This window comes from Candida oxycetoniae (genome assembly GCF_023343755.2).
Source record: "Candida oxycetoniae strain CBS 10844 chromosome Unknown scaffold25, whole genome shotgun sequence".
Lineage (NCBI taxonomy): Eukaryota > Fungi > Ascomycota > Pichiomycetes > Serinales > Debaryomycetaceae > Lodderomyces > Lodderomyces oxycetoniae.
The window spans coordinates 126,174-143,653 of NW_026055447.1; the positions used below are offsets into that span (position 1 = coordinate 126,174).

The 17,480-nt window shown below is 38.3% G+C and overlaps 3 protein-coding genes across 3 annotated transcripts; 2 read left to right on the plus strand and 1 right to left on the minus strand. All coding sequences in view use genetic code 12, as the record gives it.

The window, feature by feature from the left end:
• Nucleotides 1-1,490: 1,490 nt before the first annotated feature.
• On the plus strand, nucleotides 1,491-14,033 carry DYN1 (dynein heavy chain; the record flags this gene model as incomplete). The annotated part of the gene is made up of 1 exon (XM_049324216.1): nucleotides 1,491-14,033. One exon carries the CDS (start codon nucleotides 1,491-1,493, stop codon nucleotides 14,031-14,033), a length of 12,543 nt encoding a protein of 4,180 aa, XP_049180041.1.
• Nucleotides 14,034-14,177: 144 nt separating this feature from the next.
• On the minus strand, nucleotides 14,178-15,184 carry RPS19A (40S ribosomal protein eS19; the record flags this gene model as incomplete). Its single annotated transcript, XM_049324217.1, has 2 exons — nucleotides 14,178-14,592; nucleotides 15,165-15,184. The coding sequence occupies 2 exons, from the start codon at nucleotides 15,182-15,184 to the stop codon at nucleotides 14,178-14,180; spliced, it is 435 nt and encodes a 144-aa protein (XP_049180042.1).
• Nucleotides 15,185-15,519: 335 nt separating this feature from the next.
• Nucleotides 15,520-17,337, plus strand: RPL18 (60S ribosomal protein eL18; the record flags this gene model as incomplete). The annotated part of the gene is made up of 2 exons (XM_049324218.1): nucleotides 15,520-15,631; nucleotides 16,889-17,337. The coding sequence occupies 2 exons, from the start codon at nucleotides 15,520-15,522 to the stop codon at nucleotides 17,335-17,337; spliced, it is 561 nt and encodes a 186-aa protein (XP_049180043.1).
• Between the last annotated feature and the right edge of the window lie 143 nt (nucleotides 17,338-17,480).

Genomic DNA, 17,480 nt, shown 5'->3' on the forward strand with positions numbered 1-17,480 from the left:
TGTACATTTTCAACCTTGACTAATTATTTTAAGGTTTAATTTGCAAGACTAAGAAAAAACAATTGAGCCATAAAAAAGCTTTTATATAACATCATCATCTCTTTCCTTCTAATCTCCCAGACAATCGACCTATTGTTGCATATAGATGAAACGGCTTGGGAGATGTTCAGTAGGTGCTTACGTGTCTAGCACAAAAACTTCTCCTCTCTTCCCCACCACCTTGTCTTTTAGGATAGGATAAATATAGGTTTATCAATTTTACGAGATGTCTTTACTAGACAGGTGCAGCGTATGTGGTCTAACTGAATAAATTAGTTCCCCCCTCCCCGGAAACTAATTTATTCTCCCCATAGATCATTCAATGATTATTCAATGCCTCTCCTTGTATCAAGAATTTATCTACAAATAGTAGTAATTCATTTCCACACCCTTAGTGGCTTGTTACAACACTATCTCGCTCTGCTCGATAGTGTTAGTGTGTATCAAGAAGTTAGTAGTAATTCATTTCCTCACCCTTGGTAGCTTGTTACAACATTATCTCGCTCTGCTTGATAGTGTGTATCAAGAAAGAATTTATCTACAAATAGTAGTAATTTCATTTCACAATTGTGCCATTTATTGTCTATGATACTTTCCAAGCTAATTTAAAACTATTTGGCTTTGACAAACCTTAGATATGAAAGTGGCCAAATAGCATTGTCTATATCTTGTTATATCCCTCCAGTTTTATTAACGCTGAGTGGGGTATCTAGCCATCTAGCCAAAAATTATCATTCTTTTCAATCTTGTTATACTTTTATCAGGAATGGCGTTTTCATCAAGAGAAGCAAAACAAGATTTGGTACAAAATTTTCACTCTTCTTTGCAGATACGATCGACACTATTGAGCAGAGCGAGATAGTGGAGCACACTAGCTGTCACCGACACCATCAACACTATTGAGCAGAACAAGATAGTAGAGCACACTAGCTGTCGCCGACTTCATCTCTCTCTGCTCGATAGTGGAGCACACTAGCTGTCACCAACACCCTATTGAGCAGAACAAGATAGTGGAGCACACTAGCTGTCACCGACTTTATCTCTCTCTGCTCGATAGTAGAGCACTGCATCATTCTTGTTGAATAGCTGATACTCAGTTGAGTAATTGGGGTCCACTTCTTTAACTTGTAACTTTCTTTATTCAACGCTACCGATTGCAAAATCCAACTCGTGTGTTGACCACTGGTTTTCACAAGAGACAGTTTAATAAAAGAAAATAGCTTGCATGTTTTGAGTCAAGAAGCAGCCTGCTGCTTCTTAAAGTCGATTTCCACTCTCCTCCTCCCCCCTCGCCCCCACTTTTCTTCTCCTTCAACAGATTTCTTTGAATATATAACGGCAGGTCGTTGTTGAATACGATGCTACCAAATCGAGGTTTCAAAACAAAACATGAATCAAAAAGCATCGCTAACAAAATACGATTGGGGTGGACTATTCAAGACTAGAGAGAGATGGTTTTGCTGCTGGAAGAGAGAGGAGTAGGAGTAGGAGTAGGTATAGATTATGAGGGTTTCAAAACATACCTCTCACAGCTTGCCACCACCTTATTTGGAGGACCGGCAACAATTGAGGAAAATGAGTTTTTGGTACAAAAGTTTCTTGCTACACCCAATGCCGATACGATTTTTTGCGCAAAGAAGAGAGATGATGAGGGTATTGTTATATGTGAGGACCCCAAAGTTGTGAAGGCATTGCTGTCCAATGTTGATCATGTGTTGATGATCATCAAACCTGCCCAGATTAGTGCCGATATCCCGTTTTTGACCCAGTTGAACATCATTAATTTGCCTCTTCATATCAATAGTGAAACCTTGAGAGTAGCGATTAATTTTGGATTATTGCCATACTATGATATTGTTTCAGACGAAAGCTCGAGCAATTTGACGACAAGGAAGAAATTTAATGAGTTGAGCTCATGCTTGCAACAGGCCAACGCCGAGATTACTGTTTCAGATTTGTTACTCACAACGCCATCTAAAATTAAAGATATCCTTGCTCAAAAAACTTCTATTGACCAAGTGTTGGAAGACACTTCTTTTTTAAATGAACTCACAAATACTACAAACAATTGGGTCAAGCAAATACAAGCAGTCACCCATCTTTCACACGATCCAACGGACGGCGAGTCGATGGCTGACGAAGTACGGTTTTGGGGCCAAATGGAATCGGCACTACTGCTACTTAATAAGCAGATTACATCCTCGGAAATACAAACCAGTATGGAGGTACTCAGCCGAGCGAGGAGATTTCACGTAACACTAAGCTTCGAAAACGATACTGGTATTAATGAAATGACAAAGAAAACTCAACAACTCAATGCATTTTTACGTGACTTACCAATTAACGAGATGCTAGGCATTAACAATGACCCTGGATTTGAAAATTTTCAGCGCCTGGTTAGCCATTTGTTTTCACACTTGAAACAAAAATTGGGATTGTTACCCTTGGACAGAGCCAGAAGAACAGTAGAGGTTTTATTGAAGGAGGTTGTATACAAGTTGCAAGAATTGATGTCCAAAGAGAACTTAATGTCTCTTCCATTTCAAGAATTATTACATTGCATAGATAAATCCCACGAGATTCTCAATAATATAGAGGCTAACCTAAAATTCATGTCCAATATACTTCGTGAATTATCGCGAAAAACAAAGGACAAGCATAAAACTACTACTACGACTATAAATCAAAGTAATTTGGACTCACTTCGTAACAAACTAGCTAGTTTAACAAAGTTTCGAAAAAACCATCAGGATCTACTAAAAAATATTGAAATCACATTCTCAGGGGAGGAGGCATCGGATAATGCTGCCAAGCTTATTGAGGCCTATAATACAAATGTGCTATCTGCAAACCCAATAAGCCCATCTCATGAGGATACTATGATATGGACAGTATGCGAACGAGCATATATGACTATTTTCAATACTATTTATGCAAACTGGACGTCAAAGGTTAATGAGTATTTAAACAAAGCCGAATATTTTACAGATTATTTACAAGTATTCCGACGATTTAGTAGTTATGACGAGTCCTTGAGTGCTCTATCTATACCAATTAATGATACTCAAAAAATGGCTATCCTTGAAAGGGCAATGAGTGAATTGCAAATAATTAAAGAAGAGGCAAATCACTCAAGAGTAGAAAAATACAACAATGGAATGCTGGCAATATTTTTATGTTTAAGCTTGAGTTCTAAAGTAGAGTTTTATCGGAAAGGTTTAGAAATGGTTCTAGGAACAGAATGGAAAAACTATTCTATAGGATTAAAGATAGATGCCATGAGTAAAAACATGTTGTCTACGTTGAATCCGAATGTAGCCTTTCACAGATGGGTTGCCGAGGAGTTGGCTACAACAAGCTACAAGATCCAAAATATGGGTACTGTGATCGACATTACTAAAGAAGAAGGGGGAGATATGATTCTCAGCTTAAATGTGAATATAGCAAAACTTGAAACATTTCAATACCTCAGTTCCTTGAAATCTCTAGGATTCACAGCGCCGTCTAGTATTGTGCTCGAGTCATCCAAATTAAATCAACTATTACCGATAGCAGCTGCAATAGATGATCAAATCCAAGAAATAAACACTTTGTTCAGGAGCACATTCAGTGGTCCTAAAGGCGAAATTAAGCTACTTTTTTCGAAAGCACATCTTAAAAAACTCATAGCTCTCATCAATAAAGCCACAAAGGTCAAATGGATTCAATTATCTCAAGCTGCTAGCTTATTAAAACTGAGTGAACAATTGTTAATTAACAGTGAAAGTCTTGTGGAAATCAAATCATTTAAAAACTTTGGTGAAATCCAAATACTTCTAGATCACCTTTATTTGCAAAATTGTAAAATAGACAATTTTATGAATCTTTTAGATCACTGTCTCCATGAATTGAAAACTGCATATTTCAAGAATCATGATTTGGAAATAATTTTGGGCAAGATTCAACAAAAACTCCAAGAGACGACGTTTGAAGAGGAAGAGTTAACAGAGAAATTGGTCAAAGTGTCCAATGAAAAAATTGCTATGATACTTAGGAATCGGTTGAATGATCAATTGCTACTTTTTCTCTCCTCAGTTTCACCTGGAGAGAGTATAATTGTTAGTGAGTTTGACAAATATGTCAAGAACTTCCCACCATTTGAACATCATTTAAGTATTCAAGAAGGTACATTAGTCATAACACCAACATTAGTCGAAGGAAAATGCTTTGTTTTCAATATTGTAAAAGAAATGATTGAGATTGTACTGGTGCTCAAGATGATGAGCATTAATTCACACTCACTGAGTAATTACGACGTGGTGCTGATGTTAGATTACCCACCGCACGCTAATGAGATGCTTAATGTTGTGTTTTCCAAAATTGAAATGTTGTATCAAGAAGGAAATGCATATCTTGACCAATGGAAAATTTTAGAAAGGTTGTGTGAGATCAATTTTCAAGACACTATGGATATAAAAGCATTGTTGAATCCACACGAAAGCGTTTTTGAATGGTTTCGGACTGTGAAGGATGTCTTTTTATATGGTTCACTTTTCGATGAAGAAGATTCGTGTAAGAAATTTGGTCAACTATTTACAATTACGTTCAAACCAATCTTGAACAAGTTTGCTACATCATTCGAGTTACTTAAAAAGACTTTACTTCAATATTTCACAAGCAGGCTACAGGAGCAAATAAGCTTAACAAATACAGAATTGATGAAGCTGAAAACGACCTTGCAATCTCCGTTGCGATTTGATGCTGCTACACCAAAAATCATGGCAAATGTGGAAGAAGTTTTTGTTCTGCGAAGCAAGCTTACTGAGTGGGTGGCTCTACTTTCTGAATACAAGTCGATTGAGACGTTTTTGAAGAAACAGAGATTTTTCAAATTTTCAAGCGATTGGCTTTACACGGAGAATTTGGAGAACTATTTATCAATGGTTACAACACTTCTTGATAAGAAAGATTTGCTAATTAAGGAAAATAATGAATTTATAAGATCAAAATTGAAAGTCGAAGCAGAAAAGACTGTTTTGTCGATCGAAGCTTTGCAAAAGAACTGGGAAGAAAATAAACCAACTTCAGGTCATTTGGCACCAGCTACAGCAATCGAGAGCATCAACGCATATCAAGCACAATACTCCAGATTGAATACTTATTTAAACACGTTGAGCTATTTGGCACTGCAACTTCAATCCTCCAACTCACTTGTGAGTACCATAAGGAAACCGACTTCATTTATGTCAGATATTGAAAACTTGAAGCATGTATGGTCATCTGTGAATGTGCTTTGGGAAGAATTAGAAGCTATGAAGTCAATCACTTGGAGTGCTGTAGACACACGCCACTTGGGGAAGAGACTTGGCGACCTCGTAAAATCAGCGAGAGAACTACCAGCAAATATTAGACAATATGCAGCCGTTAACGAGATTCAACTTCAAGCCAAGTCCTGTTTAAAATCCCAGGCCAAAGTAGCAGAATTGAGTTCCGATGCAATGAAACCGCGCCATTGGAGAAAATTACTTGCACAATTAGGCTCTTCAAAGTTGTTTGCTGACTTGCGCGTGGGAGATGTTTGGGATTTAAACTTGAATTTGCATTCGGCGATTGTTGATAAAATTCTTGAACAAGCACGGGACGAAAGGACAATTGAAGAGTGCTTGAAAGATATTCAAGAGACTTGGAGACAAACTGCATTGGAACTTTTCAATTTCGAAAACAAGTGTCGTTTGGTAAAAAATTGGGAAAGTCTACTTGATAAGTGCGAAGTGGATCTTAATACAATTGGTGCAATTAGAAAGTCTCCATACTATTCTTCGTTTGAAAAAGAGACATGGGAGCTTGAGAACAAATTGAGTTCGTTATACTCGATATTAAATGTTTGGATCGACGTTCAACGTGAGTGGGTTGAATTGGAAGGAGTTTTTGGAAATGAAAACAGCGACATAAAAATCATTCTACCCACAGAGCATTCGAGGTTCAGTAACTTGACATTTGAATTATTGTCATTGTTGAAGCGAATTTACAGGTATGACCAGGTTATTGACATAATTTTGATACAGGATATCCATTCAACACTTACGAAACATTTAGAAACTTTAACGAAAATCCTGAAATCTTTGGCTGACTATTTAGAAAGACAAAGGGATTTGTTTCCCAGATTTTTCTTTCTCGGCAATGATGATTTATTGGAGATGATTGGAGCTTCTAAAGAGTTTTCAGGCGTTAACAAACATTTAAAAAAAATGTTTGCTGGTGTTGAAAAAGTCGAGATTGACCTGGCAAGTAACTCGCTCATAAATGTACAGAGTAGCGAAGGTGAGGTATTGAACCTCATCAATCCCATTCCATTAAATAAGTATCCGTTGCTACATGAATGGTTAACAAAATTGGAAATGGATATACAATTGACATTAGCTCACCATGTGGATTCAAATATTACCAGTTGGAAACCACTCATCACAGACAATGATCCAACGCAAGTGCTCGACGTGATAGTACGTCTTCCAGGCCAAGTTCTCAACATTTTGACACAAGTCACTTTTACTAGCTTGTATGAGGATGCACTAGAGTCCGCCAACGAGATCGATGTTGTTAATAATATCCGTCAATTGTGCGAATCAATGATTAAAACTCTTGTAGAGTTATTGCGTGTTAGCAATTCAGTATTGGAACAAAAAAAGATTCGAAACTTGATTATTGAGATTTTGCATCAAAGAAACATTGCAGATACAATTCAGTCAGCACCTTCTAGCTTGGAGAGGCGCCAAAAATGGTACTTGCAGCAAAGATTTTATCATGACCCACTGGAACTTAGCTCCTTACGTCGTTTATTGGTGAAACAAGTGAACAGCGAGCACTACTACGGGTACGAATACTTGGGAAATCCTGATAAACTAGCTTACACTCCCTTGATTGATGATTGTTTTATAGTTATGACGCAAGCATTGTCAAACAAGCAAGGAGGGTCCCCATTTGGACCTGCTGGTACTGGTAAAACAGAGTCTATCAAGGCTTTAGGGCAAAATTTAGGAAAAATGGTTATTGTTTTTTGTTGTGATGAAAGATTTGATTTTCGGTCTATTAGCCGCTTACTCCTTGGTTTGTGTCGAATTGGAGCATGGGGATGTTTTGATGAGTTCAACCGTTTGGAGGACTATACATTGAGTGCGGTTTCTTCTTTAATCGGAACCATTGAAGAAGGATTGAAGAATAGAAATAAGTTGATACATTTGTCAGATAGGGAAACATCATTGAACTTTGAGACTGGTTTATTCATCACAATGAATCCAGGGTACACTGCCAGAACCGAGTTACCTGAGAACTTGAAAAAGCTATTCAGAAGTTTTGCTATGACAAAACCAGATATTGAGAATATTATAGAGGTTTTACTTACATCTCGGACTTTCAAACACTCTAAGGAGTTGTCCAAGATTATAAAAAATGTGTTTGAAGCACTAGAAAAGAAAACATCAAATCAAAAGCATTATGATTTTGGCTTGAGGGCTATAAAAAGTGTGATCAATAGATGTGGTCAAGTCATTCACGACACACGCCTCCATGAAAAGCATGATGATGGAGGGAATGAATTTCAAATTATCTTGCAGTGTATGGACGATTTAGTCTCCCCTAGGCTAACAACTCTGGATAGAAGGGCATACGAGCAGGTAAAAATAGAGCATTTTCCTAATATTGGTTCTAGCCAAGGAGATGAAGTAGAATTGAAGAACGTATTGAAAATGTATTGTGAAGATAATGGATTTGCAAGAGGATCTGAATTATTTGATAAGGCAATGCAATTAGCAAAAGTTCAGAGTGCCCACCACGGTATTATGTTGGTAGGCGAATCTGGAACAGGTAAAACAACAGTGCTTGAAATGGTTTTAAGTGCTTTGAAACAAGTTGAAAATGTAGATCACTACTCAGTTGTTATTAGCCCCAAGGTTATGTCGAAGGACCAATTATACGGTAAATATGACAAACTCACAAAACTATGGACTGATGGTCTTTTTACCAGTATATTGAGAAAGATTGATGAAAACTCGCGAGGTGAGTTGCAGAAACGAATATGGATTGTGTTTGAGGGGGAAATTGACCCCGTTTGGGCTGAGAATCTAAACAGTGTATTAGATGACAATCGGATTTTGACTTTGCCTACTGGGGAACGTCTAGTTTTGCCTTCTAATGTGAGAATTGTTTTTGAGACTACTAATTTGAATAATGCAACCCTTGCGACTATAAGTAGGTGTGGTATGGTGTGGTTTGATGAACAATTGGTAAAACCTCATTCGCTTTATTTCAAGCTCATTCACGATATCAAAGTCTACATCAATACAACGAATAATAATGACAATATGGAGCATTATTATGATCGTCATCATCGTCATATGCCTCCAACAAGTTATGGTAACATTGAGCATCAGATTCAGGATATAATAACCCTACCACTATTGGAAGACTCGCACCAAATGTCACAAAAAGCAAGCCACATTATGAAATATTCGTTTCAAAGATCTATTGAGTCGTTTAAAGCCTTTTTCAAAACTCACCTCAAAAAACTTTTCAACTTATCAGAAACAACCCTATCTTTAGTTGACGTGAGGAGTTACATTGGAAAAGCAGTGGCTAGTTCATTGATATGGGCATTTACTGGAGATAGTCCCACCAAAGATAGGTTAATGTTTGAAAAGTTTTTAAGGGAACGTAACGCGCTTTTGTTTGTAGATTTTCCAAAGGCTAGTATATTGGACTTTGAAATTGGGCTTCCAGAGGGTGACTGGATAAGCCTAGAATCCAAGGTTGGAGATGTAGTAGACTTGGAGACGCACCAAATTTCCGACCCAAACCTTATCATTCCAACAGTAGATACAATAAAACATGAGTATCTCATGTATTCAATACTAGACGCCCACAAACCTTTGTTGTTGTGTGGCCCGCCTGGTTCGGGAAAAACAATGACGCTTTTGAAGGCTCTAGGTAGCACACCAGATTTGGATCTCCTTTGTCTCAATTTTTCAAAAGAAAGTACGGTGCCATCCATAATTACATCGTTGGAAAACTTTTGTGTTTACAAAAGAATAAATGGGAAAATGCTGCTTTGTCCTAGAGTCAATGGGAAATGGGTAGTTGTATTTTGTGATGAGGTGAATCTTCCCAAAACAGATAGGTTTGGAACTCAAACAGTGATAGCATTACTCAAACAATTAATCGAATACAATGGCTTTTGGCAAACAAAAGATATGCAATGGGTCTCACTACAAAACATTCAGTTTGTTGCAGCTTGTAATCCACCTACCGATTCAGGTAGATACGAATTGAGCAATAACTTCTTGCGAAGAGTATGCTTGATTATGGTTGATTATCCTGAGCAAAACTCCTTGGTTCGAATTTATCAAACATTCAATGATGCAGTGTTGAAACTATGTCCTAACTTGAAAGCTTACTCGGTTGATATCACACGAGCATCCGTGGATGTGTATGAGCAATCGAAAAAGAAATTCACCCCATTATCTCAGTCTCATTATGTTTACTCTCCTCGTGAATTAACAAGATGGAGTCGAGGGTTACTAGAGGCGCTTAAACAATGCGCTTACAATGATTTACCTGACCTATTGCGTCTATGGTTTCATGAAGGATTGAGGTTGTTTTTTGACAGGTTGTGTTGTGAAGAAGAGAGAACTTGGACTATACAATTGTTTCATAATGTCGCCAAAAATTGCTTTCCAAACGTCGATTTCCATACTTGTTTCCGTTTGCCTGTACTTTACAGTGACTGGATGTCTTTAGGATACCAATCTGTTAATGAAAAAGAATTAAAGATGTTTGTTCACGAGAGACTAAGGGTTTACATGGAGGAGGATACCGGTGCCAAACTAGTCTTACACTCGGAGATGTTGGACCATATTTTAAGAATAGACAGAGTACTCAAACAACCACAAGGTCACATGATTTTGATTGGCCCTAGTACTAGTGGGAAAACGACACTTTCTAAGTTTGTGGCTTGGATTAATGGGTTGAAAACTGAACAATTGATGGTTAGGCGTAATTACACTTTGGATGATTTTGATGAATTTTTGAGGAATTTATTATTGCGCTGTTTAGAGGGTGAGAAAATATGTCTTTTGATTGATGAGTCAAGCATTATCGAAGCAAGTTTTATTGAACGAATGAATACTTTATTAGCAAACGCGGAAGTGCCAGGCTTATTTGAAGGAGACAACCATGTGAGCCTCATGGACAAGTGCCTCGAAAAGTCGCAATTGCAAGGATTGTTACTCGATACAGACGTTGAATTGTACAGATGGTTTACGGAGCAGTTATCTCGTAATTTGCACGTTATATTCACAATGAACGACTCCACGCGGGGCGTAAGTCAGAAAGTGATATCGTCGCCAGCGTTGTTCAATCGTTGTGTTTTGAATTGGATGGGTGATTGGACAAATGATTGTTTACATCAAATTGCCATGACAGAATTGAACTCGATTCCAATTGTTAATCAAGGTTATAAAGATACAAGTAAGGAATATAGAGATGCAGGTGTAGGATTGGCATCTACAATAGCTAGAACTATGGTACGCATTCATAAAGGCGTAGCTCTTGACGAGCATGTTGTTGGACTTCGACAGGTTTTCCCAGCACAGTTTTTAACATTTTTGCGTACTTTTTCCCAGTTGTGTTTTCAAAAGCAAGTAGAAGTAGATGAACGGCAAAGGCACCTTATTCTTGGATACGACAAGTTGAAAGAAACCGTTATTCAGGTAGATAGGATGAAGTCGGACCTCAAAAACAAAGAGATACTTTTACGGAATAAGAATCAAGAGGCCAGGGCTACACTAAACAAAATGCTAGTAGATCAAAACGAGGCAGAGCGAAAACAAGAATTTTCAGTGGAAATGCAGGTTGAACTTGAAAAACAAGAAAGGGAGATTAATCAGAGAAAAGAGAAGGTGTTGAGGGATCTACAATACGCCGAACCTGCTGTTATAGAAGCCCAACGAGGCGTTCAGAATATCAAGAAACAACATCTTACAGAAATAAGAAGTATGTCGAATCCTCCAAAAGCTGTCAAGGTTACAATGGAGTCTGTATGTATATTGTTAGGTTACCAAGTTTCCGGCTGGAAGGATGTACAATTGGCAGTTAGAAGTGATGATTTTATCTCCAATATAGTCACCTTCGACTGTGAGGTTCAATTGTCTTCTGAACTTCGGGAATATATGGAAGCAGTGTATTTGGCGAGAGATGATTTCACCTACGAGATTGTTCATAGGGCCAGTAAAGCATGTGGACCACTACTTGAGTGGGTGCGCGCTCAGTTGGAATACTCCAAAATCTTGAAGCAAGTCGGTCCTTTACGTGACGAAGTTCGGCTTTTGGAGCAGAAATCTCTTAAAACTAAAGCTCAATTAATTGCCATTGACCAAATGATAAAGGAATTAGAAGAAAAGATTGAGGATTACAAAATTGAATACAGTGAATTGATCAGAGAAACTGAAAAAATAAAGATGGAATCAGTAGAAGTAGAGCGACGGGTCAATAGGAGTACTCTGTTAATCCAGAGTCTTGCGAACGAGAAAGCTCGTTGGAAGGCTTCGATAGAATGCTTCGATAAACAAAATGATGAAGTAGTTGGAAGTGCATTATACGCTGCTGCATTTGTAACATATGCTGGTTCATTTGATGAGAAAGGTCGGTCAAAAATACAAAGCTTTTGGAAAGAGCAGATTAAGCAATCGGCAATTTCATTTGATGAAAACTTTGCTATCTCACACTATCTAATGGAACCAATGGAAATAAAGAATTATGTATCAAACGGCTTGATAGATGATGATTTAAGTAAGAACAATGTTGCATTGATGCAATGGGCTAAAATCCCAATTTTAATAGATCCCACCGGCACAATGGCAGATATTATCGCAAAAACATGTTCTGAGAAAATGATAACCGTGACAAGTTTCTTGAGTGAGGGTTTTATCGATAGCTTGGAGAATTCTATGCGTTTTGGAGGCTTGTTCATAATTGAAGACTGCGAAAATTACGACCCCATCATTGATGATGTTTTGAGAAGTGAGGTTCAAAAGACTGGTGGAAGGTTAACTGTTCGATTAGGTGACCATTTTACAGATTTTAACTCAAAGTTCAAGCTAATCATGTGCACAAAGCAAGCTCAATTAAACTTGCTGGATTTTGTACTTTCCCGAACGAGCGTGGTCAATTTTTCAATCACAGTGAGTAGTTTGGAAAATATAGCACTCGATCTAGCATTGCAAGAGTCGAATCCAAAGTTGCAAAAGCAAAGATCGGATTTAATTTTGGCAAATGGAGAAAACAGGTTGCGTTTGCAAGAGTTGGAAAAGAAACTTTTGGAATGTTTGTCCCTGACATCGCAAGGTATTTTAGAAAACGATGACCTTCTCAAGTCACTTGAAATGTTGAACGTTGAATCACAAGAATTAAACAGAAAGCTTAGTAGTGCGGATGAGATCATATCGAAAGTCGAAAAAACCAGAGAACAGTTTGCCGAATCAGCTAAACAATGTACCGCAATTTTTGCAAAGGCAATGCAACTCAAAAAGGTGTCCAAGTTTTATGGTCTTTCTGTTTCTCTATTTTCATCAGTTTTTTCCAAAGTTATAAAGGGGGTTTCTTCAGATGCTATTATTGGAATCTTGTCTAAATTTTGTCAAGAATTGTATGATGTATTTTCAGTATCATTGCGATATGAGGACAAGATTGTATTTGGTGCACTCATCATGATAACAGCACATTCGGAGAGATTTGGAGCTTTGTACAACAGTGCAATCAAAAGCCTTCTTTCATGTGTATATCACCAGCCATCGACTTTGAATATTGATAGTATAAAGTTGCCTTTATCTTTTGGTCAAGACCAAGATGAGGAGCTTTCCAAGATTTTGTTTCCATTGATAAACATTTTACAGAAGAAGAATCCGGATTTGTTAGGGTTTTTTGATAAGCTAACTTCAGAAACGAGAGCCTTTGCTGTGACGTACAGTTCGAGATACCATCAGCTTCTGCATTGGGTCAAGGAAGAGAAGCATACTACTTCTAGTGTTTTCATTGTTACAACCTGCGACGACTTTGATGCTACCTTCAAATTTACGACTTATGCCGAAGCTGAAAATATAAGCTGTCTGGTAATTTCAATGGGATCTACCGAGAGCTCTGCCTTGGTAAATAATGAGTTGACGTCCGCTGGTCAGAGTGCAAAATGGGTTATTCTTCAGAACGTTCAAATGGCTCCTTTGTGGCTCGCCCAGCTTGATGCTACCATCGACAAGTTGCAATTGCATCCTGACTCAAAAGTATTCTTAACCTGTAATACCAGATCAAGAATTCTGGATAACTTGATAAATCATAGCAAGGTTCTCCATTTTGAAAACGATAGTTCCTTTCGTGGAGCATTATTGGAGACGTTCCTATCGATTCCTTCTACATTTTTACATAATGCAATTCATTTGCACATATTCCTATTGTTCACCTGGTTTCATAAGCAGGTTTTGGAGACACTACGGTACACTCCATTCACTTTTGAAAAAAGTTACGATATCAGTGAAGCTGATTTTATGTGTGGTATCTCCCAAATCCACAAAATTCTAGCTTCAACTAAGAACGATGTTGATCAGATACCTTGGCTTGTGTTGAGATTCCTAATAGGTGATATAATATATGGTGGTAAATTTGACAATGAAAAGGACAAGCAAAAGATTCGGAATCTTGTAAACAGGTTGTTTGATGCGTCGTCGCTTGAATCGGACTTTAATATCATACAAAATGAGCTAACTGAAGCATCAAAAGAGATATTACACTTGCCTGAGGGTATTTCTTTGGAGGTTTATACTCAGTGGATAGAAACCTTGCCTGAAATAATTCCACTCTCTTGGCTAGGATTGAAACCAGAATTAGGGAAAGCTAGGAACGATGTATTGGCCAATGGCGTGACTACAAAAATTGCCGATTTACTAGAAATTCCTTTAGAAGATGATGATGTTTAATAGACAATAATATAACAATTTTTTCGAAAACTTAAGAACAAAAACAAAAAAACAACTAGTATACAAGCTAACGAGTGCACCCAACCATTTGCTGCGTTTTAGTAGTACTTTATTTATTTATTTATTTATTTCAATTCATTTCATTTATTCGTCGTCTTCTAAGGTTTGAGCAGCGATACGGTCCAAATCTCTTTGACCGTTTTCAGAAATTCTTCTACCACCCTTTGGTGAGATTTCCAAAACACCAATTTTTTGTAAGCTTTGAACACATTTTCTGTTAATTGAACCAGAAGCATCAACATGCTTGTGAGGTCTGAAGCCTCTGTTCTTAGCACCACCGTACAATTTGTTCAAAGCACCAACACCAACTTGTTTTCTCAAGTAAATGTGTCTGGCAATAGAAGCAGCTCTTTTGTAGAACCAAGTTTCAGCTTCTTGTGGAGGTAATTCGTTACCGGCTGAGGTCTTGACAATGTCCACGTAACCTGGGACTTCTAATTTACCTTGTCTTTGCAAGAACTTGGCATAAGCGTTTATGAAATCTTGAGCTGGAACGTCTCTTTAAAAAAAAACAAAAAAAAACTGTTAGTATTATTTCATGCTACGGTATTGAAGCTTTCAAGTACGATTGGAAATCCATCCCGTGGGTCAAGGAAAAAACAAACAAACATTCAAACATAGCCATTCTATTTGGACATTAGAGCACATCTGAACCCTAGGCATATCTGAACCCTATTAGAGCACATCTGGACCCTATTAGGCACATCTGGACACCATATTTGACACATCTGGACCCTATTAGGCACATCTGGACACCAAATTTGGCACATCTGAACTCCCAATCGAGATATGATTTGAGCACCTCTTTGTTTTCCTATCCACCACGACAGATTCTAACCTTTTCCAACGAAAGCAAAAAGAAAGCACCTTTATTGAAGCAAAGAGAGAGCACCTCAAAGCAAAGAGAGAGCATCTCTATCAAAGAGAGAGCACCTCTATCAAAGAGAGAGCACCTCTATCAAAGAGAGAGCACCTCTATCAAAGAGAGAGCACCTCTATCAAAGAGAGAGCACCTCTATCAAAGAGAGAGCACCTCTATCAAAGAGAGAGCATATCTATCAAAGCACATACCTTACTGATACACCTGGCATGTTCGTGTGTGTTTTCTGCTTTCTGTTATTGGTAAAGAAACAGGTATACTACAAATTTCACTATTAATTCACCCATACCTTTTTTTTCCCCTCTAGCGTTAGCGTATGGCATCGGTAAAGAAATTGAAATTTTTCACTATTCAAGGGCTAAACCCTAATGAGATTGAAAAAAGTGTGTGTTTCTCGCTTACATCGCCAATGGAGTAAATTTTTCACTGAGTTCCTCAAAGAGGACAATTTTTTTTTTTTTTCACTTGTTATATATTTAGTATACAAGGTTAATTAGAAAGAGACTTTTCTCATTTATAGTACTAATTGAAACCAGATTAGCAAAGATGGGTAAAGATCATACTACAAAGCAGCATATCAGATCAGGTCGCAGGGATGCACCAAAGTCAGACAATGTCTACTTGAAATTATTAGTGAAATTATACTCCTTCTTGGCTCGTATGTAAACCTTTAGAACTTTAGTATCCTTTTTTTCCAATCAGAAGATGTCATTGCAAAGACGAAAAATGCATATAGTCCACACAACCGATACTATCAACACTATTTCACTATCGAGCGAAGCGAGATAGTGAAATAGCACTCACCACTATCGAGCGAAGCGAGATAGTGAAATAGCACTCACCACTATCGAGCGAAGCGAGATAGTGAAATAGCACTCACCACTATCGAGCGAAGCGAGATAGTGAAATAGCACTCACCACTATCGAGCGAAGCGAGATAGTGAAATAGCACTCACCACTATCGAGCGAAGCGAGATAGTGAAATAGCACTCACCATTATCGAGCGAAGCGAGATAGTGAAATAGCACTCACCTGGCTCGTGTGTGCTCGATTGTCAAGCAGCACTCACCTGGCTCGTGTGTGCTCGATTGTCAAGCAGCACTCACCTGGCTCGTGTGTGCTCGATTGTCAAGCAGCACCGGCCTAGCTCGTATGTGCTCGATAGTGAAGCACTGGCATGATCCGTGTATGCTCGATTGTCAAGCATCACTGACAGACAAAGGGACGCTCTGGAGGAGAAGGAACAAGGATCTGTCATTGAATGAAGTGGTACAAAAGTGTGACACTATCTTGCTTTGCTCGATAGTGTGGCACCACCTATTCCTTTTACAACTTGTTATCAATACACCAGCGTTGTCGCTAGTCAATGCTCCACTATCGAGCAAAGCGAGATAGTGTCGAGAGCCAGTGTTGAGAGCTGTTGTTGAAAGCTGGCGTCGCTTCACTATTGAGCAAAGTGAGATAGTGTCGAGAGCTGTTGTTGAAAGCTAGCGTTGCTTCACTATTGAGCAAAGTGAGATAGTGTCGAGAGCTGTTGTTGAAAGCTAGCGTTGCTTCACTATTGAGCAAAGTGAGATAGTGTCGAGAGCTGTTGTTGAAAGCTAGCGTTGCTTCACTATTGAGCAAAGTGAGATAGTGTCGAGAGCTGTTGTTGAAAGCTAGCGTTGCTTCACTATTGAGCAAAGTGAGATAGTGTCGAGAGCTGTTGTTGAAAGCTAGCGTTGCTTCACTATCTCGCTTCGCTCGATAGTGTTGCTCGATGGTGCTGCTCGATGGTGCTGCTCGATGGTGCTGCTCGATAGTGTTGATAGTGTTGCAGCTGTTTTTCATTTGTCTGCGAGTACTTTACACTCCATTGTGTTTATGTGCGTCTTCTGAGCAGATACGAGTGTGGAATACTAACTTTCTCTTTTAGGTCGTACTGATGCTTCATTCAACAAGGTTATCTTGAAATCATTATTCTTGTCCAAGATCAACAGACCTCCAGTTTCAGTCTCGAGAATTTCTCGTGCTTTGAAACAAAAGGGCTCCTCTGAGAAAACCATTGTTGTTGTTGGAACTGTTACCGATGATAACAGATTATTGGAATTCCCAAAAGCAACTGTTGCTGCTTTAAGATTCACTGCAGGTGCCAAAGCTAGAATTTTGAAAAACGGTGGTGAAGCAATCACTTTGGATCAATTGGCTTTGAGAGCTCCAAAAGGTCAAAACACTTTGATTGTTAGAGGACCAAGAAATGCTAGAGAGGCCGTTAGACACTTTGGTTTCGGTCCTCACAAGGGTAAAGCTCCAAGAATTTTATCCAAGGGTAGAAAATTCGAAAGAGCTAGAGGTAGAAGAAGATCAAGAGGTTTCAAGGTTTAAAGCTTTTAGAACTTTTTGTATAACTTTTAATATTTGTGTATATTAGTAATTTCTTTTTTTCATTTTTGTGAGGCATCTCCGATTTTCAAGTAATTCACTTTTACTTGTTGTAGTCTAGTATCTGTTTGGTAGGGCTCGATGTT